General features: G+C 41.7%; 2 protein-coding genes across 5 annotated transcripts in view; one reads left to right on the forward strand and one right to left on the reverse strand.

Annotated features, from left to right (window-relative positions):
* Clgn (calmegin) overlaps positions 1-9,953 on the forward strand; it is a 29,499-nt gene extending 19,546 nt beyond the window's left edge. Inside the window, exons 8-15 of the mRNA XM_055621289.1 lie at positions 372-561; positions 4,626-4,739; positions 4,856-5,006; positions 5,429-5,644; positions 6,844-6,969; positions 7,271-7,448; positions 8,595-8,698; positions 9,582-9,953. Coding sequence (XP_055477264.1) covers positions 372-561; positions 4,626-4,739; positions 4,856-5,006; positions 5,429-5,644; positions 6,844-6,969; positions 7,271-7,448; positions 8,595-8,698; positions 9,582-9,662 — 1,160 coding nt within the window. The 3' untranslated portion in view covers positions 9,663-9,953. The remainder of the gene's footprint in view (positions 1-371; positions 562-4,625; positions 4,740-4,855; positions 5,007-5,428; positions 5,645-6,843; positions 6,970-7,270; positions 7,449-8,594; positions 8,699-9,581) is intronic.
* Positions 9,954-17,577: 7,624 nt separating this feature from the next.
* Positions 17,578-23,459, reverse strand: Scoc (short coiled-coil protein). 4 transcript variants are annotated; one of them, XM_055621305.1, is made up of 4 exons: positions 23,342-23,459; positions 21,062-21,133; positions 20,618-20,698; positions 17,578-19,149 (listed from the first exon to the last, which is right to left on the reverse strand). In XM_055621305.1, exons 2-4 carry the CDS (start codon positions 21,081-21,083, stop codon positions 19,007-19,009), a joined length of 246 nt encoding a protein of 81 aa, XP_055477280.1. In that variant the 5' UTR covers positions 21,084-21,133; positions 23,342-23,459; the 3' UTR covers positions 17,578-19,006. The 4 variants fall into 4 exon arrangements, with proteins under 4 accessions (XP_055477280.1, XP_055477276.1, XP_055477277.1 ...); XM_055621301.1 differs by having other exon boundaries at positions 20,618-20,701; positions 23,342-23,454; XM_055621302.1 differs by lacking the exon at positions 23,342-23,459 and adding an exon at positions 23,129-23,312 and having other exon boundaries at positions 20,618-20,701.
* Positions 23,460-25,014: the final 1,555 nt, after the last annotated feature.

The following is a 25,014-nucleotide window of genomic DNA, read 5'->3' on the forward strand; positions in this document are numbered from 1 at the left end:
ACATACTTGCAACCTCTTAAGTCTGACAGGGTTGTTTTACTATGAGGAAGATTGGGCCACATTCTGTAACTGTAAATAAGAGACACTTTTAGACCATGAGTCCCCACCAGGGTTAGCTAGCTGTTGGATATTTTTTCCTGTGGACTTTTTTAATGTTGAAAAAAATTATTAACCTCACTTTAAACAGATCTTATCTTTAATTTAGAAAATATTGTAGCTAGTGGTTTAAGCATGTTTTGATTCAGAACATTGGTTTTTCATAGTTAGGAGAAAATTGTATCCATAACCTTTAGGTCACTTTGTTATTTAGAAGGTTGCCCTTACAATGTCTGTCTGGGTATTAACTATACAGTGTTGAAATTTGTCTCTAGTGATGAATCCGGATGATACATTTGAAATATTAATCGATCAGAAAGTTGTGAACCAAGGGAGCTTGCTAGAGGATGTGGTCCCGCCTATCAACCCACCCAGGGAAATTGATGACCCCAGTGATAAAAAGCCAGATGAGTGGGATGACAGAGCCAAAATCCCGGATCCCACTGCAGTCAAGCCGGACGACTGGTAAGCAAAGAACTCAGGTGCAAGGCCTTGTCTAACCTGAACGGCCCAGCGTCAGAGGCACTTACAGCCAGTGAAACTGTTATAACAACAAAAAGCTCTTAAAACTGTTTGCTTTAGTGAGTTTGTATGACATAATTTTCAGAAACTGATGTTGCATTTTCTTATCTTTTTAGTTTTAAATTTCTTTATTTTTACTTTGTTTCCTTTTTTCATCATGTGCTTATTTTTTACGATATCAGTTCTGTGGAAAGATCCATGAGTTAGAAACACCAAGGCTTTCATTTTAATTCCTGGCTTGCTATTCTTCATATGTGTGTGGTATTCTCTAGAGCTGTAGATTGGTTTTGGTTGGTTGGTTGGTTGGTTGGTTGGTTGGTTGGTTGGTTGGTTGGTTTGGATGGCTGATTGGTTTTATTTTGTGTTTTTTGTTGTTTCAGTTTGGTTGGTGGTTTGGTTGGTTGGTTGGTTTTGTTGTTTAAATGAAGGGAAATCTCAAACCTGCTAGCTCAGAGAGTCAGAAAAAGTAAGCAGCTAACCTTCCTTCTCAGCTCAGGTCTGGATGGAAAAAAAAATCCCAAAAGGCTCATTAGCTTAGTGGACAGCCCAGGAGCAAAAGAAAAACAAACAAACAAACAAAGGCTTGCTAGCTCAAAGCCCCAAAAGCCAGGGAGCTGAGTTGCTGACACAGAACCTAAAGCCAGAGCTTAAGCTAATAGCTCTTTCTTCTTCTCCATACTGACTTAAACCCCTCAACCCAAAATCCCTCCTACTCTTTAATCCCTGTCAGCTGGTTTCTTGCTCCACCTCCTGACCCAGGGCTAACTTTATTAAGTCCAGTGTACCGAAAGCTCTTGGATTAAAGGTGTGTGCTAAGGCTGGGTGAACCACACCATACTCACCAGTTTACAATAAATGGAAAGTTCTTGAATTAAAGGTGTGTGATAGGGCTCAACCACACCAAAGAAACAAGGTTTTATAGTTCACAATTGTGGGGATCACAATGGGATCAAATATCCTGCAACATTGTTTCTTGTATTGTTTTGTTTTCTGTTTAATAATGACTTGGCTTTAGGTTGCTGCATTGTCAACATCTTGTAAAATCTACACGGGACTCACTCACACCCACTTGTTGAAGCACTGTTTATATTTACTCACTGTTTGTGTAGTTTGCATTCTAGGTGAAGGTTTCCCTTAATTGAAATGTATTGGGTTGATGAGTGCCCTATCCCTCTCTCTCCTGAGCTATTCTTTGTCCTTCAGATATGTTTTGTGATTTTTGTATAAAGACCATGGACTTTTATTCTTAAGAAACATATTTTTTTTCTGTTGGTTGCATAACTCTTAATTAAAGTTTGCTTAAATAGATTATAGTTCTTTTTATATTGAACCACCATGTTAGGTTGTGCTATCCCCTAACTAACTAACTAACTAACTAACTAACCAGCAAAGTCAACAACACATGTTGACTCTTAGGTCAGTGGGTTAGGGCAGGGTGTTGAGGTGGCCTAGCTGTAGGGCTCTGACTCTGGTTTGCTGAGAGGCTGCCTAAGCAGCTCAAATGGCTGATCCCAGTCCTCCCCGACCTCCCCACCTCTTCCGGATGTTCTTGGCATCTCCGATCACACAACAAAAGGAAAGAGAGACAGCACCCCTGAAACTGCTGCCATGTCTATGCTGTCACCCATTTGTCTCCCAGCTGGAAGGAGACTTCACAAAGGTGTGAATACAAATCCTAAGAGTTAAAAAAAAAAAAGTTTGTTTTTCACTTCCTGTGAGACTATAAAATGATTTTACATGCTTGTTGAAATGATTGTCTGTCCAGTACTAACAACTATTTGTTCAGCATTTTTCTGTTGTTTTTGTTTTGTTTTGTTTTCAACACAAGGTTTTTCTGTATAGCCCTTGCTGTCCTGGACTTACTCTATAGATCACGCTAGCCTCCAACTCACACAGATCTAACTACGTTTGCCTCCCTGAGTGCTAGGATTAAAGGCGTGCACCACCACTCCCAGCTTATTCAGCACTATTACTGTCTTTATTTTATATCATTTGTTGGCTTCTACTTAATTTTTTCAGGTTTATTTAAATATAAATTTTATGCTGCTAATTGCATTTGCAGTGTGTAGCTCTGTGGACACACAGGCATCTATGCCATTTTTACCTTCTCAGGAGGACCCTCACCTTCTGCACTCCTGAGGAGGTTTTTGTCCCCGTAGCTTTGCAGAAATGAACTCTTACAGGGTCTGGCTTCTGCATCCGGCTCCTGAGCCTGCCCTCTGTGGGTGCTTCTGTCTGTAGCAATCGCTCCATACCAGGAACCTAGGCACAGGTTCATCTAGTCACAGAAATCTTCATGATTTTTCAGTTTTGTGTAATTGCAGGTAAACTTGTAATAGACATTTACAAACAGAACTTTGGAGGGACATAAATTTCCCCTATTGAGGGTAAATGCCTAGGAATGAAATTGATGGACTGTTGAGGAAATTGTGTGTGTGTGTGTGTGTGTGTGTGTGTGTGTGTGTGTGTGTATAAACTGATGAAAAATGCCAGCCTTTCTTGAGGCCCATACTATTTTATTTTGCATTCCCACCAGCCTTGCACAGGGTTTCTGCTGCTTTACATTTGCATCATTTTATTCAGTTTTTGTTTTCTTTCCTTTTTGGCCATTCTAAAAGGTTTGCAGTAGAATCCTACTGTTTTAACTCACACTTCCCTAATCTCACTCAGCACCTGGTCCTTTATTACTTCTTTGCTGATGTAGCATTTTAAGTTTGTCAACTATTTTTAGAAATTTTTTATTACTCTGTGTGTGTGTGTGTGTATGTGTGTGTGTGTGTGTGTGTGTGTGTGTGTGTGTGTAGATGCTAAAAGGAAAGCTGTGTCAAATGCTGATTGCTGATGTCTGCTTGCTGTACATGTTCAGAGACTTACTCTGGGGTCAGGTCAGCCGAGTTATGCATTTAGCAGAATCCAGTTTAGTCTGTTCTGCAGTTTAAGGTCTGTGTGGGAAGCCATGACTGAGGTGATGATGTTGTGAAGTCCATTTTTCACAGCGGTGACATCTCAGTCATTCTCCTGCTCAGCATGCTCATACTCCCCAGGGTGTTCTTCCTAAGTATGTGTTACTTTAGCTACATAATACAAGATAAACATACTAAAATCTGTGCACTTAAAAGAAGCTAATAAGTAAGAAGGAGGACCCTGGGTAAGATGCTCAATCCTCATTCCGAAAAGCAAATGGGATAGGCATCGGAAGAGGCAGAAAACAGGGAACAGGACAAGAACCTACCAAAGAAGGCCTCTGAAAGACTATCCAGCAGGGTATCAAAGCAGATGCTGAGACTCATAGCCAAACTTTGTGCAGGAAATCTTATGAAAAAAAGGGGGGGGGGGGGGGACAGAAAAAACCGGGGGGGAAAAGGAGCCCAAAAAGGAGAAAAAAAAAAAAAAAAAAAAAAAAAAAAAAAAAACTGAGCCAGGGGTCTTTTCTGAGACTGATACTCCAACGAAGGACCATACATGGAGAGAACCTAGAACCCCTACACAGATGTAGCCTGTGGCAGCTCAGTATCCAAGTGGGTTTCCTAGTAAGGGGAATAGTCTCTGACATGAACTCAATGGCTGGCTCTTTGATCACCTCCCCCTGAGAGGGGAACAGCCTTACCAGGCCACAGAGGAAGACAATGCAGCCAGTCATGATGAGACCTGATAGGCTAGAATCAGAGGGAAGGACTGATGTCTTAATGGAAAAGAAATAAGTTACCTAAAGAGATACGAATGGCTTGGATGTGGCTTGGATAGGCATGTGTACTGCTGCATGTGCCTAGCTTGGCTGGAGACACCTTACTCCGTGTGTGTGTGTGTGTGTGTGTGTGTGTGTGTGAGAGAGAGAGAGAGAGAGAGAGAGTGTGTGTGTGTGTGTGTGTGTGTGTTGGAGTATAAGATGCCCTTAGTAAGCACACAGACCAAATGATATTCTGGACATAACCTTCTGGACACTTTGACATGTGTATTTAAGAACTTCTTAAAATAGTAAATACATTATTGTAATAATGTATTTATAGGGATGAAAATGAACCTGCCCAAATAGAAGACTCAAGTGCTGTTAAACCTGATGGCTGGCTTGATGATGAACCAAAATTTATCCCCAATCCTAATGCTCAGAAACCTGACGACTGGTAAGCATTCTTCAATTCCATAAAAGGTGCCTAAAGTATCTTGATTGTTTGCTAACTTTTATTGCTTACTGAAAAGACTGGAAGTTACTATATCGCCTCTGCCCTAAAAACTTCAGGAATGAAGACATGGATGGAGAATGGGAGGCACCACTTATGCCTAATCCAGCCTGTCAAGTTGGGTGTGGCGAGTGGAAAGCTCCCATGATAGATAACCCAAAATACAAAGGCATCTGGAGACCACCAATGATCAATAATCCTAACTACCAGGTAACAACCACTGTCCCAGTTCCGTAGTAAGGTTCAGTTTTCTCCTACTTAACCCTTACCAGTGTTCTGTAACTTTTAGAAGTTTGTAACTTTTTGAAGTTAAAGTCAACCAATTTAGGTTAGGAAAAAGAAGGGTCTAGGGGTATGCATGAATCTCCCTAGGAGAGGAACATAGAGTAGATTTTATGGGTGGACTGGGTTTGGGTGGGGAGAGTGTGGGGATCAGTGGGGATGAGATGGAGCAGAGGGAAAGAGTGAGGGGAGAGAAGGCTGCAACTGGGAGAGAGAGAGAGAGAGAGAGAGAGAGAGAGAGAGAGAGAGAGTCATCTCCCCATTCCTTACAAAAGGTTTCTTCTGTTCCTTTTTATTTGTCTAATGATATCACTTTATTTTATAATGTCTTCATTTGTTGTTTCTTCCAGGGAATCTGGAGTCCTCAGAAGATTCCTAATCCAGATTACTTTGAAGATGACCACCCATTCCTTCTGACCTCTTTCAAAGCTCTGGGCTTAGAGCTTTGGTCCATGACTCCCAACATCTACTTTGATAATTTTATCATTTGTACAGAAAAGGAGGTGGCAGATCACTGGGCTGCAGATGGCTGGGAACTGAAGATAATGGTGGCAAATGCTAATGAGGTATGATAGTGGCCACAGGCAAGTAATGTAAGTGTGGGTGGGAGTCAAGGGACTCACTCCCGGCTGTGGTTATACACTGACACAATTACTCAATGCCAAGAAAATGGACTTGAATACATTTTATGGACAGAATATTTAGCTTTTCTGCATAGACTATATGGTGACCTCTGCATGCAGATGTCTATGTCCTCATTTCATTCATTAAATTATGATAGCCTTAATGAGACTCAAAGCCTAATTGTGGCTCATACGTTAAGAAAGACTTCCTTGTGTTTTCCTGTTGGCAATGCAAGGCTAAATTGTAACAATAATCTATATGCATTTCAGCTATTTTCACTTAGAGAAATACCAGGACATCTAAACTCCACATCATTGTGTTTGTTTCCACAGCTGTACTGTGCTCTGTGCTAGCTGACCTTTGAACCCTTTGTCTCACTTCCCATCTCACTCAGAGGCTCTGGGATTATAGATGCAGGCCACTGCACCCAGTATTTTATGTTGATGCCAGCAACCAAACTCAGATTAGTGGACCTGCACGTCAGGCACTTTAATCTGCTGAACCATTCACTTAACCCCATTTGGTTTCTTTCCTTTTTTCTTTCTTTATTTCCTTCCTTCCATTTTTCTTTCTTTCTTCCTTCCTTCCTTCCTTCTCTCTCTCTCTGTCTCTCTCTCTCTTTTCTTTCTTTCTTTCTTTCTTTCTTTCTTTCTTTCTTTCTTTCTTTCTTGCTTTCTTGCTTTCTTGCTTTCTTGCTTTTTGAGAGAAAGTTTCTCTGTGTAACCCCAGCTGTCCTGGAACTCACTCTGTAGACCAGGCTGGCCTCAAACTCACAGAGATCCACCTGCCTCTACTTCACAAGAGCTGTGATTAAAGGCATGTGCCACCATGCCTAGCCCCATTTGGTTTTTTTAGACACTTAATTGCTATAAGTGAAATACAATGTGACCTTAGATTTTACTTTAAAAAAAAAATAAAACTCATATATAAGGGCCACTTATGAAATTGCTTCTATAAAAGGAAAAAGAGAACTCAATAATTCCTGAGTGATTTTCTCAGAAAGTTCTTTAATTAACAACACATTATCAAAGGTGTTTTTCATTGTGTGTGTGTGTGTGTGTGTTTAATGGGTGGTGTAAAATGTACAGAGTCTGTATTTCCCAGTGAAAGTTTGTAAGCTCTGTGCTGATTTCTCCCATAGCCTGGTGTACTCAGACAGCTCACGATAGCAGCAGAGGAGCGCCCGTGGCTCTGGCTCATGTACCTTGTGATGGCTGGGCTGCCCATAGCATTAGTTACTTCATTTTGTTGGCCAAGAAAAGCAAAGGTAAAAAAAAAAAACACTTTTCTCAACTTTGTTTTTCAGCTTTGCTTGTGTTCCAACGCTGTAGGAATCAAGCTGTGTAGTTAACTCAGTGTCAATGAAATGACTTCAGTTTCCTGTAAGACTGGACTGAGTTCCATATGTACCTTATCAGTTAGTGCAAAAAAAAAAAAAAAAAGTAGATAAATGTTATGATGCATAGGACACACGTTGTCCTTGTCAATAATTAGTATCTGTGCACTAAAATAAAATTAAAAATAGCGCTTTGCTTTTAGTAGAAACAGCTTTTGTTAACCTACCACAGAAAAAATATGAAGACATGGAGCCTAAGAAACCTGACGTTTGTAAACCACAAACTAAAGCAGCTCTAGAACAAGGAGTGGAGGAGGAGAAGGCCCCCGAGAAGCTGGATTTGGAAGAGGAAAAGAAGCCAAGTGCCGGTGACATTGGTGATGTGGGTGACGTCGTCGTCCTAGAAAAGGGTGAGACTATGCTGGGGACCTGTGACAGCTGCCCTGCCTCTCCCCTGCCCCGGCTTAGTGTCTGATCTTCACTGGAACTGCCAAGATCACCTACTTGGCAATATGGATTAGCAGTCCTCTGAGGACAGCCCTTTGAGCAGCCACCCTGTCTACACTACTCGTCCTTATAGCACAGCATCTTCTGCTTCAGAGACCACTTGACTCTGAGAGGACAGATGTTCCTCACCTCTAGGCCCCCATGGGGCACCCACAGCAGACTGAAAGGTTTCACCCAAGTCTAGCTCTGTGAACCACTGGGTTCCTCACAGATGTCTGGGTGACTCAAAGGCTGTGTGTGTGTGTGTGTGTGTGTGTGTGTGTGTGTGTGTGTGTGTGTGAATTCTTTATGTCATCAGTTCTCAGAGTCTTTGTAACTTATTAGCGCTTTATATTGATGTCTCTTCCGAGAGCATTCACAAATAACTAATTTGGGAAGACTTTAACTATCAAAAGGGCCTTCTTTTAGAAGGCGGTTTTGCACTTCCAAACTGTGCCTCACTGCACATGTGGAAATATGTGAGGAGCAGAAGCAACACGTGTCAGCTTCTGTTTCCTCAAACTTAACTTTTTGTAAACTGAGTTTTTACTTTCTACAGCTCTCAAGACATGTTGTCTTTTTTTGTATGTGGTGTTATCTCCCCCTCCTGCTCCTCCTCTACCTCTTCCTCTTTGTCTTCCTTTCTCTCCTTCCCTTCCCTCCCTATGTTCTCCTTGTCTTTTTATAATGACAGTGGCAGAGTTGGAGATTTGGCTAAACAGAATCCATAGGAGAATCAGTAACTGAGAAAGGTGAATGGCAGACAGCAAGCTGAAGAACACAAAGTCACCGCTAGGACATGATGACCAGAGAGCTGAGGGTTATTTGGGCTTTGTGTATTATGTAGTCATAATTTAGGAACATACCCTTTGCTCCAAAAAGAGGATTTATTTATAAGTGTAAAGTAGTGAGTATTTATGATCGATCAGTTGGCTTCTTTTCAGTTTTGAAGAGTAGAAATTTTTAAATTTTGTAATTTAAATAAATTCCCCTTAATTGTTCTTAATACTTTTCAGTAGCAAAAACCTAACTCATAGAGTTTCTGCCTTTGATAAAAATCTGTATTCCAGAGGAGGAAGTTGGTGAACCGGAAGAGAAGAGTGAAGAAGAAGCTGAAACCATGGAAGGGCAAGAGGAGATGAACAAGTTGAATAAATCTGGATCAGAGGATGAGGTAGGGCTTCCTCACAGAAACAAGGTTTCACCATGACACACACACACACCCTGTACCCCGGATCCTTGAGTATGTGCCTTTAAGTTATTTTTAAACAAATTGATAGAGAAGGCAGAAAACCACTGTACTATAGTATTACCTTGGCACCTGATGAAGGAGCACGTCGCCTGTGCCATAATGTATAGCCTGCATTGGTAAAAACAATAACTCTATTGGTCGAGATGTACAAAGCTTGTGAGTACTTAAAATGCAATCCTCCTGCAGAAACAGAGCTATAAAAAGACTATTGCCTCAATCCATCCTTGTGTATATTTGTCAGGACATTGTTTTTGAAAACCATAATTTTGTGAAATAACTTGGTGTACTGCGTTAGTGTTTTGAATGACTTAGCTATGTAATGTCTTCATGCATGGGTTTTGTTCTTAGTTTGCTTTTAGGTACAAACACACTCCAAAAGGTAAAGAAAGGAGGGAAAACTGTCAAGACATTATATTTCCCCTCTCTTCTAATTTTCCTGGAAGCCCTCATGGCAGAGGTTCTGAAACAGTCAATCTCAGGTCTCCTGCTCACAGGAGCGGTGTGTCTCTTAATCCTGCAGTGCAAATGGCACAGCTGCTCCCTATGAGAGTGAGGCCATGCTCTAAGTCATAAATAAAATGCTGCAGGGGCAGGCATAGCATTCTTTGTCACATGCTTATTCGATAAGCAGGGTTGCTTTGAAAATGGCACGATGCTAATGTAAACAAATAAAACCTCAGGGCAGGTTAGTGAGATGCAGGAGGCTGGCAGAGCACATATATTACAGAATGAGAAATAAAGAGTGCGGGTGCCGACTCGCTACAGGCTGCATGAGGAGACACTGCTGTCGGGCCTTGTTTTCCAGATGAAAGAAGCTGACGAGAGCACAGGGTCTGGAGACGCACCAGTGAAGTCATTGCGAAAGCGGAGGGTACGAAAGGACTGAAGTGTGTCACGGATGCAAGTCCCCAGGAGAGAGAGATCTAGCACGCTACAGTTAGCGTGCCTAAAGGGACAGTGAATCCAGCTGCACCAACTCTTTCTAAATATCTAGCAATGTTACTCTTTCAGATACTTCTTTCTTTCTTTCTTTTTGGGGGGAAAAGGAACTTTGAAGTTAACTGGTCTTTGATTTTAGAATAAAAGAAAAGTGGCACATTACATGAGATCCAAGAGATTAATGTCCTTACAAGTTACAGTTTTAACAGTTGGAAGAGAGTTTTGGTTTTATACAGCAAAAATGATATGGGTTGTTTTTTTTTTTTTTTTTGTTTTTTGTTTTTTGTTTTTTTGGTTCACCTGCTATTGGAAAAAATATCAGCTATTGGACTTGTCTCTTAAATGGCTATGCAAAAAGATACAGGTTAGTTTTATAATAAGATGTGAGTATGTTCTGTTGTACAGACTGAAGGCAACGGGGTTCGTGTATGATCGCTTGGTGGTGTCAGCACTCTAGAGTGTCTGTGAGCCACACCTACACTGCTTGTGTTACACTATTGTCAGGGTCAGTTAACTTAGGGATTCCTTGAAGAGGTGCTGTGTTGACAGGTATGTCCACCAAACAAATGTTGAAGTGTCACTCATCCGATCACTGGGTAATATGCATAGTTTACATGTGAACACAAGGAAATAGGTTTGTCAAAACCAAATAATGTACAGATTATTTTTTCAAGCTCTTGTAGCCACTTCATGCCCAAATGGCTTACCTCATCCATGAAACTGTGTGTGCACACACTGCTCTTGACAATAAAATTTAAATATTTTTCTCATTTACATTACACCCTCTACATGGATCATTACTGGGGGATCTTTGTTTATTATTGTGGGATTCTAATGGCTAAATCCTGTTCTGCAGCTCTGTTTTTACCATGCTTTCCTGCTGACGAGGTCCCATGTACATTGAGTCTGCCGTCACCCTCACTGCTGCACCTGAAGTGGGAGCCCAAACAAGCTACCTTACCAGCAGGGATGTTCCATTTAAAACATTTTCTTGAAGAACTTTCTACTCTTACGTAGCAGGGGCTAACCCTCTGAAAGCCCCTCAAGCCCACGTGAGGACCAGAGGAGGACTTTAAGACTGAGTCCTTGTGAGTTGGCATTTGTTTTGTAGACATGCACACCCTCAACTCCCTCACACATCAGCATTCACACACTGAAAATGAACCGAGTTCGCCTCCCTGAAGGAGGCTGAGCGGAACCAATGACATTGTTTGCATCTTCCAGGGCGACCTGAAAACTCGAGTGAGTGCTTTCCCTATGGCCATGCTATAACGCTCAAAAACTCCTGGTGGATTTTTAACACACAGCTAACCATAAATAGAATTTACTTAGCAATAATAGAGCTTAACATAGCTTTCAAGGGCTTGAACTAGACATTTGAAATAATTCTAAATGAAACTATATCTCAAAATAAACTATGTTTCAAAGAGGTAAATCCCCTCTTGATGCAAATCAGGCTTGACATGTGACGTGTGTGAACACACTTTCTGAAGGTTGGGTAAAACTGTTTTAACTCTCTTCATTGCAGATTCACTCAGCATGGACTTTTGATTAAACTTCAGGAGCTTGCAGTGGTAATATTTGAGCAACTGAATTTATTTTTATAGTTAGTTTTATTGATACAGGGTTTTACTCTGTCGCACAAGCTGGCCTGGACCTCCTGTATAGCCAAGGCCACACTCACACTTGAAGCACTCCTCCTAACCTAGCCTCTCAGTGCTGGGATTGCAAGCAAGAGAAACCATGCCAACATCACTGCAAATTCCTGCTCCTGTTTCCCTTTGTGGATGTGCCAGGCTGACAGTTCAACCCAAACCAAAGCTCTTCTAATAACGCATGAGAGCTATGCACCTGGCAAGAGTTTTAATAGCCAACTGGCTTTTCCTTTCTTTATCCTAATCTGACTTTATTTTTTAAAATTACTTGAATTTATCATTTTATTTAATAAAAGATAAATAAATGTATACATGTTTTGCTTTCTTAGTTCTTTTCAGCTTTTTACTAAACTAATTTTCTAAAGATTTATTTTAATTTACTTGCATGCTCATGTGCCTGAATTTGTGTATGCACACGTGTGTTCAGGTACCTATGGAGACCCAAAGAGGGCATTAGGGCATTGGCCCTGGAAGTGCAGTTATCGGTGGTCGTGAGCCCCTATGTTGGTGCTTGGAACCAAACTTACTCCTGTGCAAGAGCAGCCCATGCTCCTTATGGCTGAGCCATCTCTTCAACCGCTGCTGTTTTCCTTGAAAATACTCTTCAGCTAGGCTCACTTCCACTAACCATTCTCTAGGATGACATCAACGTCAGTTAGGCCTAGTGTCAGTCTCCACTTGAAGGAACACATAATGGAAGTGCTGGTATAAGATGAACCACTACGATGTACCGTAAAATCTAGAATTCTCAAAATGGTTTCATCAGGCTAGGGAGCTGGCTCAGGGTAAGTGTGTTTGCCACATGGCAGTGTGAGTCCAATTCAGGGATCTAAGTGTGGAAGAAGGAGGAGGTCTCTGAGTTCCAAAGTTGTCCTCTGAAAAGATTGTGTGTGTGTGTTTAAACTGATTTTGTATGCCATAGAAACTGTTCAGAACAGTCAAACCATAACTTACTCTCTGTACACCTACCTTTGAGGGTCTCTCTTAGATTTTGGATGTGTGTTTTAGTTTTAGCAAAATGTAAAAATGAAATATTAGGCAACTTAAATAATTGCTTAATTTTTTGTATTTGTTTTGATTTTCGAGACAGTTTCTTTGTCGCCTTGGCTGGCTTAAATCTTTTATATAAATAATGTAAATGAAACATTTTCAGTAATCTTCAATCATTTATTCCCAAAGCATATGGGTCCCATACTTTCCTATAGTATGAGGCAGTTAGTAAATGAAGCTGTCTTAGTCTTTTTCTTTTCTATTGCTGTTAAGCCACCATGACCAAGACACTTACAAAAAGAAAGTGTTTACTATGGGCTTATGACCTCAGAGGGCTACAGTCCACAATGGCAGAACAAGGGCATGGCAGCAGGAACAGCTGATCTGAAAGCAGTCCAAGAACCCCCAGTGACACAACTTCCAACAAGGTCACATCTCCTAATCCTTCCCAAGCAGTTCCACTACCTGGGGATCAAGGATTCAAATATATGTGCTTACAGGGGCCACTCTTAGTCATACCACCACAGAAGCCATTTCTTCTTGACAGGTTAAACAAGGCAGGCTGACAGGAAACATATTTAAAGGTTTTTTTTTTCTTTTTTTAATTATCTGTATGTCTGCATGGGTTAATGTATACCCAAGCACCCCCCTGGAGCTGTGGTTATGGAAGGTTGTAAGTGCTGGGAACTTTGCAAGAACAGTATGAACTTAACCACTGAGCCTTCTTGCCATCAGTCTTGGAAACATTTAATATGTATCTAAGACCCCAGTACACAGAACAATAAGGACAGTCTTGGAGATGGCAGGCACTAGAACAACTAGAAAACCATCTTTCACACCTACCATGGTATCTTACACATTGTGGTGTTTGTTAAATGAATGCAATCTGTTTTTTTTTTTTTTTTTGGGGGGGGGGAGTATCTTCAAGTTTTAATAGCAGAAACTTGACAAATCTGTAAACTTTAAAACAAAATTAATCCACTGTATAAGTGATTTCAGCTCTATCATCATTCATCAAAACTCTGGGCTGAGCATGGTGGTGCACACCTTTAATCCTGGCACTTGGGAGGCAGCGGCAGGTGGATCTTTGTGTGTTGGAAGCCAGCCTGATCCAGTGAATTCCAGGCCAACCACGGCTATATAAAAAGACCCTGTGATAGAGTCAATATAAGTTTTTGTTACAGTAAATTTGTCATTTAAATTCCATTAATTTTGGGTTTTAGTGGAGTCAACTGTAGTTTTCTGGATGAAGTAGTTCAGAAGCAATGGTATCATTCATTTGTCCATGTATGTCTGTCTTTCTCTTTCTTCTTTCTCTCCTCACTTTATAGGATCCCAGTCCCCTCCCTCCTCTTCTCCCAGTCCCACCTTCACAACCCCCTTTCCTTACCCTCTTCTTTTCAGAGAAGGGGCAGCCCCAAGGGGTGCCAACCTTAAAGAATTGTCCATATTACAGTCTCACTTTACAATCAATCTTAACAAGGAAAAGAAACTCTGATACTTGTTGGTGGTCATCTTGGTTATGACAGCACTGAGGAAATCCCTATGGATAAGGAGTGGACGTTACCTCAAGGGCGAAGAAAGCATCATCAAACAAAGTCAAGCTTTACAGGCTTTAAGACCCACTTTTTCTTTGCATCTGACCCTAAAATTAATCTTAGGGTCTAAATTTCTGTATCACTTTTATCCTATGAAAAGGACCACATATTAAATGGGAAAGGACTGGCTAGGAATAAGTGTGAGGCATTACAACCTGGCTGGAAATAGATGCTTAAGTGACCCTTAAAACAAGAGTTTATGGCTTTGTATAGTCCAGAAGGAAAAACTGATACTACCTTGGGACCAAACTCACTCAGCAGCCCAACCTGACCTCCCAGGTGGCATTAACATGCACTGTATACTCACTCACTATCCCATTTACCACTCATTTTCATGGATTCTAATGCAGAAACAAATTGCCCATAAATTGTAACATTTTGTAAAATTTGAAAAATGCCGAATTCTGAAGCATCTGGCCCTATGAGTTCCAAACAGGAGGTTGTGTTGCACAGTACCCTGCTCCAAAGATGGGCAGCAGGGACATAAGACAAACTTGGGGTGGGAAGGTCATGTCAGTACTGAAGGAAGCTCTTCTTTGGGACTGGGGGTGGGGGGCTGCCACCATCTGTCTGACTGCTCTAATAAAATGCAACAGTCTAGGTGACCTCTAAACAATTTCTAAAATACACTCGGCATAGTCTGGGGCACTGAGGTGAAACTAAGCATCTTAATTTGGGTTTTATTGCTATGAAGAGACACCTGACCACGGTGACTCGTATAAAGGAAAACATCTCATTGGAGCCTGAATTATAGTACAGAGATTTACTCATTATTTGTTGCAGAATATTTGATCCCAATGTGAACCCCAAGACTGTGAGCTGTAAAAATCTGTTTCTTTGTTTGGTGTGGCTGAGTCCTAACACATCTTTAATCCAAGAGCTTTCTGTACACAGAATTAAATAAAGTTAACCCGAGGTCAAGAGGAAAAGCAAGAAACCAGCTGACGGAGAGTAAACAGAAAGGAGCAACACTGAGTTGAAGGGCATTTAAGACAGTGTGGAGAAGGGGCTTTTGGCTTTTTCCTTCTGCGACATGAGCTAAGTACGAAGCTCAGCTGGGTGCTTTCTCTGCTTCTCTGAGCTAGCAAGTTTTCACCTCCGCATCTGGCTCCTGAGGCTTTATTGGTAAAATCAAACAATTACAGCAGCATGCAGGCAAACATGGTGCCGGAAGAAGGAGTGGAGAGTTTGGCATCTTTTAATTTTTAAAAACTTTTTATTGATTCTTTGTGAAATTCAGGTACCACAATCTCACTCATCTCCCTGTTCTTTCCTACCTGCCCCTCAACCCTTGAAATCTCATTGTGGAAGCTATCGTGTCACAGTGTATCCCACAGTGTGCCCCACAGTACCCTTTTGTCCATCCAGACTTCCTTGCTTGCAAATGTTCATTGCAATGGGTCACTGTTCTGGTTTGAGGCCTCTGCCTTCTGCTACACTACCAATTCTGGATTTTCAACATGACGCCTCTCAAATGTCCTGTTGTTGTACTGTGCTGTGAAGATCTTGCAGCTTTGGATCTGTAAGGGGCTTTGGTGCCTTTACGCATTCCAGAAGTTCATAGATGGGGCAGATGTTGAGGTGGACCAACTCAGAGCCCTGGATTTGAGCCCAGGTGCTACCAGAGCTGGTCAGCTCCCACACCCTCACTACCAGGTCCAGCTCTCCAGCACTGCCCTAGCTAGCTCACTCACTGCTGCAGCCAACAAGAGGCAGAGCCAGCTCTCCTGCTCTCGTGCCCTTGGGGCCAACACACCCTCATCCACCCCAGCAGAGCCAACTCTACTGTACCACCCAGTAAAGGTGCAGGGCCTGCTCTCCTGGTACTTGCAGCAAGTGAGGGGCAGGACCAGCTCTCCCACTCTTAAAACCATGGGGCCAGCTCTCCAGCCTGCCATGAATGGCTAGGAGTGAGGGGGTTAAGGGGTAGTATGATCAAAATTATATTGTAGAAATTTTCAATTTAAAGGATACAACAATAAGAAAATTTCTCTGGTACTTTTGTGGCTCTGCTCTGGTTGCAGCATTCCCAGAGCTGTCTTATTTGTATTTCAGTTGCTCCCAAAGCAGTCTCCTCTGTTAAAGAGTCAAGGCCTAGAGAAAAAAGCTTGTAAGTCAGAGTTAGAAGAGAGCTTATGTGTAGTATCTTTTTGTGTACTGTGTATTCAAATGCTGATCTTCGTATCCAGAAATCTGGTTACAGTCCATATGTTGACACTGTCATTTCTATGACCTGTCTCAACGTTGTATAAAAATTGTTCTCTGTCACCCTCTGATTAGTTAATAAAGAGATGAACAGCCAGTAACTGAGCAGGAGAGGATACGGCGGGACTTCCAATCCCAGTGAGGGAGCTACCAGGAGAGAATCACCATGGGGACTCTGATGAAGCAGGTACCAGGGCGAGACTAAGATGGCAGGTGATGTGCCACGGGGCTTGTGAAGTAGTCCAGGCCAGCATAGATGGGTTAGAATAGCTCAACTTCTACCCAGCTATATAGGGTCCAAATCTATTACTAATAAATATAAAGGTCTCAGTGTCATTATTTGGGAGCTAGAGTAGATATTAGCAAAGTCCTTTTTTACAAGCTTGACTGTCCCTGACACACAGACTAAGAGCAATTAGATAAAGGGCTTCAAAGCAAGCTGGCTCAGGTTAGGGTAAAGACTGAACACCAGAGCTTGGCCCCCAGAACCAACATGGTGGAAGGAGAGGACAGACTCCTGCAGGTTGTCCTCTGACCTCCATGCATACAGATGGGACAGAAGTTAAAGGTTTCAGGGTTTATATTTGTTTGAGAAATTATACTAGCAAAAACAAACCAAAACCCTTGAGCATGACTTAAATAATGGGCACCAAGCTCCTGGAACTGTTTTCAGAACCTGAGGGGTGGAGGTGGGGTGGATATGGAGTAACTTCCAAGAGGGGAGGCCACCGAAGTTAATGAAAAAGAAAAACCTTGATCAGAGTCAGGGTCTACATCAGGTGACTTGTTTCCAAGCAGCATTCCACAGTTGTCTCAAATCTAAGTATCTCTCTTCCACTTTCCATAATGAGAGCTCTAAATAAGAGCTATCCTGTCCCATAACACTGGGGAACAGTGACAACAGTTAAGCTAAGAGACCTCAAGGGAGATCTCAGATTTTGAGCTTAATCCTTTGCTGGATGAGGGGTGCTGGAATGCTTTCTCTGTGAGGCAAAGTGGGTCAAGATACTTTGTAGGAAGAGATCAAGCTGTGGCTGTGGCAGCAGGGATAAGTTGTAGCGGCTCCCCAGCCAAAAAAATCACACTTCTCAGCGTTCCTACACTTTGGATGTAATGAGGCCTGGACCATTTCAAGGCAGAACCCTTCATACCTATATTTCTGCAAAATCCCACATTCTTTTCTGCAAATGGAATGGTGAAAATGACAGAACAATCTATGCAGTAGTGCCCACTAGCCTGGGAACAAAAGAGAATAAGGACCCTAACCCAAACACAACCCTGCCCCCCTAAACTAGAGAGGTAACTCCTCCAACACCATGTTATTAAAAGGTTACTGCCATCGCAGTCAGGTGCACTACAAACCCTGGATAGCCTTTGCACATTTACTTAGCAACTTCATCAAAACACACGCAACCTCTGAAACAGCTTTTTATTAAACAGCGAAGCAGAACTTGAACACAATTTTAAATATTTGTAACAAGGTCACAAAAGGGTTGCAAAATGTCTGCAATGTAAGGATTACATGTCCATATAGCTAACATCACTCATCAAGGCTTCTACTAATACAGTAGCTGATTCCACCAGTCAAAGCCGCCCAATCTAAGACCTACAGGTGCATTAGCGGATCTTTCCTAATATAACATTTTATTATTATTTCTGATATCAACTCCTTTTTCAAATGGAAGCTACAAGCTAAAGTTTTTAAATTTGTTACAAGAATGACTATAATTCTGCAAACCAAGCAGCCAAGTTTACAGAAATTCTGGGGAAACAACTGAGATAAAATACTAACATTAACAATTATCACATATACAAAACTCTCTTATATTCATGATTCTGATACTAATATACTCTCAATTAATTTTTCAAAAGTTCACCTCCTGGGTACAAACAAACGAGACCAAACTCTTAAATGGTCTCTCTGGCATGTGGCTTAATCCACTTACATCAGACTTAGTCTGCTTTCATTTACTGTCTGAAAAGTGCAGCTGTGGGCCAGAGGTAATGCACATCTGGAGGGAAAACATTGGGAGTTGGTTACTTCTGATTATCCAGTTTTCCTCCGTTTCTATCTTTCCTCAAGATTTTTTATTTTTCAAACATATATGACCAGCACTTATCTTTTCAACACCAATTGAGCCATTATGTGCAAAAGGAAGTTTTTAGCTTCTCAATGTGACAGTTTACATTTCAAAGAAAACCTTCATTTTTTAATAGCTTTAATCTATTTTCAATTGATTAAAGAGAAACCAGCAATCCTATCTTATTAGAAATATCACAAATGGCAAGCATTAGCTAAGAAAGTATCTTATTTTGGTTAAGTGTCAACAATTACGGTTCAGGTTACTTTTTAGGGGATAGCTATTGAAGTTACTGTCAGGAAGGGACACAGGAAGGAAGAGGCAGATGGAGAGAGGCACAAGATGGTGGACAAGGTACAGAAGCTGTGCATTCAGTACATGTTTTGGTCACTTTTTCACAACATGGTTGTTTTCTTGTATATTTTACTAGTTAGGCATGTGATAAAAGACAGTGCTAAACATATATCTATTATATATATAAGCAAATTGGCAAAACATTCATCTTCAAGTTTCATAAATATCTGTAATTCTAATTATAAAGTCTCTACATGTGCACATTTCCATAGACTAACGTATACATATAACGTTAACTCAGGGGCGGTTGGTCCTGTTAAGCAGTTAGCATTACCTAGACCTCACATTCTCTTTATAAATACTCAGGGAAGCAAACAAAGATACTGTAACTTTTGGATCAAATCCAAGCATTAAGGGAAAAAAAAGAAAGAAAGCAGCAACTCCACAGAAGCAAGGGTGGTGAGCCCTTTACTTCCTTTTGCTTTTTGTATCAGTTGTTTGAAAAACACTAGAAGCAGACATGAGGTTTTCTATATACTGTCCAAGAACTTGATTTTCCGATTTTAGCTTCAGATTTTCTTCCTTAACTGCATCTACTCTTGCAGAAAGATCTATATAAAAATACATAAAAATACAATTATCAATAAAATCATGGCAATGACTCCATGTTATGAAATGCAAGATCTATCCTTAAAAGCTGAAGAGCAGGCTCAGGGTGTGTTGCCTAGCACCCTGGATTTGATCTTTGGCACTAACAATAAAGGAATATCACAATTCATAAATGTTCTGTTTTCCAATTAGGTTACTGGGGGGAAAGGCTTAAGTAAAAAGAAGTTTACTAAATACAAGTCAGAAGATGGTGATTCTTAACAGCATATCCCATGGGACTCCGGTTAGCCTGTTTTTATGCTAACTCTTGAAATCGTTAAGAGAATGTTATGTTTATAAAGTGTCCTCCCACATGAAACTAAGATGTCTTTATGGGAGTGTTTTAAGATATACAGCTTAACACAACTGGATTCCTAAGCTAGACAGGAGATCCTAGCAGCAAGTTCTTTTATATTTTTATATTAGTTAAAAAAATCAAAAGACACAGATTTTAATGATCAAATAAAAAAGTTACGTCCATTCACACATTTAACAGACGTATAATGACCATTCTAGAAGCAACAGAGAAAAGCACCTGTGCATTCACCAACTCAGGGCTCAGGCTTACAGAGTAAACATTAAACATGTTAAGATACAGTATGTCAGGATTTTTCTGGAGAAAAGATAAAGTGGCTAAGCGTCATAAAAGCAGATGAAAAGTGCTCTTTCAGAGTTAACTCTTTTGCTAAGGGTAATTTGACCAGAGGCCTGAAGGAACCAAGGAACTGAACCACACAGATAAGTAGCTAAAGGAAGAGACTTAAAACAAAGGAGAACAGCAACAGCCCATACTGCCAGATGATCTGAGGTGGAATGTATGACGCAGAGCTGTTACTGTCAAATGAGAAGCTTCTGCTGACTTTGAATCCCGAACAAGAAAACAATACTTTCTTAACCATCAAAAGACATGTAGATAGTGTTAATTTTGTGGAAGGAAGTTAGAAAATGAAAACAATCTAAGATCAATTTTGATTTCTGGAGGCAATGTTTCTTTTTGTTTTAGTAGAGCTTTCTTGAAACAGGCTTGGTAAAACGTTGCCAGAGCTCTCCTACTAAGTCAGCATCATTCAAATCCCTTAAAGAGGATATGTCCAGTATATATAAAGAGCAGTGACCAGTATTACTGAGGCATTTTGACCTTTAAACCACCAGCCACAGCTGCAGACAACAGGAAGAAAGAGTAGACATGGGTGCCAGCAGCATGCCCTACTGGAAAAAGACACCCACCACCCAAACATGATGACGTGAGCTCAATTCCATGATCCACATGAGGGAAAGAGAGACCAATTCCTACAAGTTATCCTGTGACTTCCACAAGAGTACCCTGGCCTGCACACCCACCACGCATACAAGTATTACAAAATAACAACAACAAGCCTACTAACATGGACTTTGAAGTTAACGAGTGAAAACTACAAAATGCAATCTAACCTTCAAGTGTGTGTTGAAGTTCCAACACCTGATTAATAAGTCGAGTCTTTTCTTCCAGTTCCACCTGATTTTCAGCATCAACTGCTGTAATAAAAAAAGTGTTAAATTTACTATTAATAAACACTATGCCAGTTGTGGCATGTAGCACTTACAATTCTGCAGAATATTTTATAACTGTTGTTAACTGACTTATCAAAGTCTGTAACTGATGTATACAAAGCCTCTACTTCATGACAGTTAAGGGCATTGAGCAGAAAATAACAAATGAACTTGCCACACAGTTACAGAATAGAAGCCACCTTGGATGCTTTCTAAAGTAAATGAGAAAAGAAGTCAGACAAGACTTAAACCTCCTTGATTGCTTCTCTGCTCTTCCCATTACGTAATAAAGCAAAATGCCACCTAGAAAGCCACAGCTTACGCAAAAAGGAATGAAGACCTTACCATCCATGTCAGCATTCATCATCTTGGGTAACAGACTTTCAGCTCTTGGATGCAAACTCTTTGATGAATGGTCTAAAGCAAGAAAAAGAAACAGATATTGTTATCTCTGTACTTCAGATAAAGTAAATTACTAGATTTTTTTCAAAATTCCATTTTAAAAGTTATTCAATCTATTACAGTATTTGAAGATAACACTTTAAGACTTCTCATCAAACAAACAAATGAGGGAATATAAAGAAAATAATTAAAAGCATTCCTCTCCTTCTAACCAGCGTGCAGTTTTTAAATGGACATGAAGTTGATTTGTGTGTATTTCTGCCTGTGTGCATGGTTCTGTGTATGTGCATGTCTCTGTGCACATGTGGAGACCAGAAGTCACCTCTGAGTGTCTTCCTCAGTCCCTCTCCACCTTATAATTTTTAAGACAGTGCATCTCTTGAACCTGGAACTCGTGGATTCAATTAGTGTTTGTGAGCAAACTCCAGAGGCCCTACCTCCATCTGCCAAGCCTGTAATTTGTGGGTTCACTGAACACAGACACACATGTACACATATTCACACACTACCTTATAGATACTTTGTGACTTTAACAGCTGCCCTGGCTCTGAGAGGGACATTATTCTCTGAGATTCTTTACGTTAAGAGTTTTTAAAAACTTTTCTTTGAAAATCACAGGAAATCTCAGCACCCGTATCTAGCTTGTCAGTGGATGAGAATCTGTAACCATTTATCATTTAAATCCAGGAAGCAGAAAGGGTAGAGAGAGAAAGACTTAGGGATATGGCAAGTGCTACACCAGGATTAGTTTGAATTATTGTTGCATGCTCACACTGTACCTTCTAAGACCTCCTCTCAAGATGTTTTAGCACAGTGATTAAAAACCTTCATTCTGCTTTTATAGGCTCTGAAAGCCTGTCAAGTTTCAAAAGCTCAGCCTCAGTACCTTCATCCATAAAATGGAGCTAGTAACTATGCATCTCACAGGTTTGCGCCGAGAACTTATGAATTCAGGCACGTGTTTGTGTACTCAGTAGGCAACCCACAGATGTTAACTATTAACTTCTCATCTCAAGTCTCCTGTTTGGACCACAAAAGAAACTTTAGAAAAATCATGTGGCCAAATGCCTCATATAGAACTCAAGGCCAAAGCTCAAAGTGTCTCATTCCACATCTCAGTAGTTACCCTGAGTCAAACATCCAATCTGTTTTTCCCACCATTCCACCTCAGCTTGATTTAACATCTCAGACGTGAGAGTTTGGCATTTCCCTAAGATCCATCCAAACTCAGCCACCAGACTTCTCTGCACCTGCAATTAATGTTTTCCATCTGTCACCCACTTGAGACAGTGTTTCTAAAATTAAAAGCCCAACGTAGTCAATTAATGCACTAAACTCTTTCATATATAGTTCCAACAAAACAGCAGGAAAAAGTGCAACTCACAGATGTGGATACTAAGCCTTATAAAGGCCAGCGGCCTTGGCTACCGTTTCACAGCTCAGAATTAAGGCCCTAAACCTGAGTTTCTCAAACGTTTTGAAAACCTCGACTCCTCTGGCGTTTCCACAAACTAAACAACTAAAGACAAATTTCATTTGCTTCAAGATGCATCCATACTCCAGTGTGACATTTTGGGTGGCTTCAAGTCGATGGAAATCGAGGAACTACGTAGTCAATAAGGATTTCAAACTTGTTAGATTCCCCAGAGAGCTGGAGCACACAGGCACCAGGATTCCGACGCACAGCACAGTCTCAAAAACAGCGGTTTGGGGACCTCTGTCCTTATGGCTATTACACCGTCAGAGACTGACAGTATAACAGCAATCTTAGCTTTTCGGGAACCAATATTTGTTCCGCAGGACGCTTGAGACTAACAAAGGAACAAACCCAGGTTCGGTTCAAAGCAACGATGTCCCACCCTAGACAGGCATGGGCCACCACGCCTGTATCCGATCCGAGCACCCGGGAGGCTGAGGCAGGTGGACTGCCCCGAGCTGGAAGGTAGCTCGGGCTGCGGTGAGTCCTCTCCTACCAGCTGCGTCCCATCACACCCCAAAAGGGTCCCGCACCTCCAGGCTCTTCCCACCGAGCCCGCTGCAGGCTGCCGGGAGGGCGGCTGCGCAGCGCTCAGCGGGGCGTCGGGCCTCGCGGCCGCACGATCCAGCGCCCAGGCCGCCGCCCCGGTCCCCGTCCCGCCCCTCCCCGCCCGCAGACTCTCGGCGAGACCGAGGCCGCCAGGGCGGGGCCCAGGCCCCGGCCCCCGCCGCCCCGGGCCACCTCACCTTGCGTCTGAGGCGCCGGGAGGGGGCGGGATAGGCAGAACGCCTAAGGCCGCGGCTCTCGGTCCAACTGACAGGGGCAGCTCCGCCCTTTCCGCCCACGGAGTGCGCCGAGCGAGGAGGCGGCCTCCTACCAATCCTGACGCGAGATTGCGCGCCTGCGCATTGGCTGCCGGCCGCCGCAACAGGCCCGTGGCAGAGCACCCGGGCCCACCTTTGCCCTAACAAAAGGGCATTGACGCCCAATCAGGATTGTTGGGCGTGTCCTGGAAAAGCGCCGACCAATCACAGCGCAGAAGAGTAGATGCGCCAAAGAAAGCGGTCGTCGCTGAGCAGCTTTTGTCTTTGCCAGGAGCCTGAAAAGTGAGGTTGGAAGTCCTTCTAGGTAAAAAAGAATGAAAAATAAAATTCTGGAAATTTAAACGAGAGATATTCGTTCAAGAACAGAGTGAAGACTGCTGCCCCTCAATTCTAAAGGGACATTTTCCTTCTTTTTTTACCATTGCTGAAATCAGAAAACGCATAAAGCGTATACCATTAGTGGATGTTTCTCTTCGTACCCCCGTATCCTGGACAATATTTAAGATTATAGTTCGCCTGACCACTTCATAATGCCTTTAGATCGGCAGTCGCCTGATCTCATTCGATCTCACAGAGAACCTGAAGCTTAAAGTTGTTGCTTATTCATGGGTACATGCACACCGTGCCAGACTCTGGAGTGTCACGTGGCCTTCATTATAACCTAACCTTTGAAACGAAGTATGTTGCTCTTAACTCTCGCTGACCACGGGGTATACCCCCCACCTGCAAAGCATTCTTGCTTTGACTTTAACAAAACCTTCTGAGCTACAGAGGCGAGCTTACGTATACTTTCTTCTTGGCGATAGATAGATAGATAGATAGATAGATAGATAGATAGATAGATAGATAGATAGATAGATAGGTAGATAGATATGTATGTCATAAATATTTTTGCTTTTAGTGGGTTTTTTGTTTGTTTGTTTGTTTGTTTGTTTGTTTGTTTGAAACAGGTTTTCTTTACGTAGCCTTGGCTGTCCTGGACTCTATTTGCAGACCACGCTGGCCTCGAACAGCAATGGTGCCCTGCTATAGATTTTATTTTTAATTGCATAAATATGTGGCGAGGTGTGTGTGTGTGTGTGTGTGTGTGTGTGTGTGTGTGTGTGTGTGCACTCAGGCGTTCAATTGCCAGGGCAAATGTAGAGGTTGCCACTGCATTTTTTAAAGAGAGTTTTTCAAATAATTAAGTATTGCAAGATCTACCTGGCATTAAACATTGAACCTTATTGGGGAAAAAGGGAAGAAAAGAATATGTAGTTATGTTGATTTTTTTTCTCACAAGTATTTTCTAATCATATTTTCTTCCAAATCAGTTTATCTCTAGCTGTGTAAGAAACACAATGTGTTTCTTCATAATAGAAAATATAAGAATAATATAATTACCCCGTGATCTGCAGATGTGGCTGCTTAGTACAGAGCCAAATTCATAAATTATTTTAATGGCTAGTTTATTGTTGCAAAAATGCCGATGCTGGCACACAAGTAGCTCATTTGGAAAACCTTGGGAAACAGTGTAACAAAGCTGTTGTGGTATTCTGTGCCTGTAATCCCAGGAAAGGAGGGACAGGCAAGAAGTTGGCTGTAAATTCCAGGCC

This window comes from Psammomys obesus, unplaced genomic scaffold (genome assembly GCF_907164565.1).
Source record: "Psammomys obesus unplaced genomic scaffold, mPsaObe1.curated_primary_1811, whole genome shotgun sequence".
Lineage (NCBI taxonomy): Eukaryota > Metazoa > Chordata > Mammalia > Rodentia > Muridae > Psammomys > Psammomys obesus.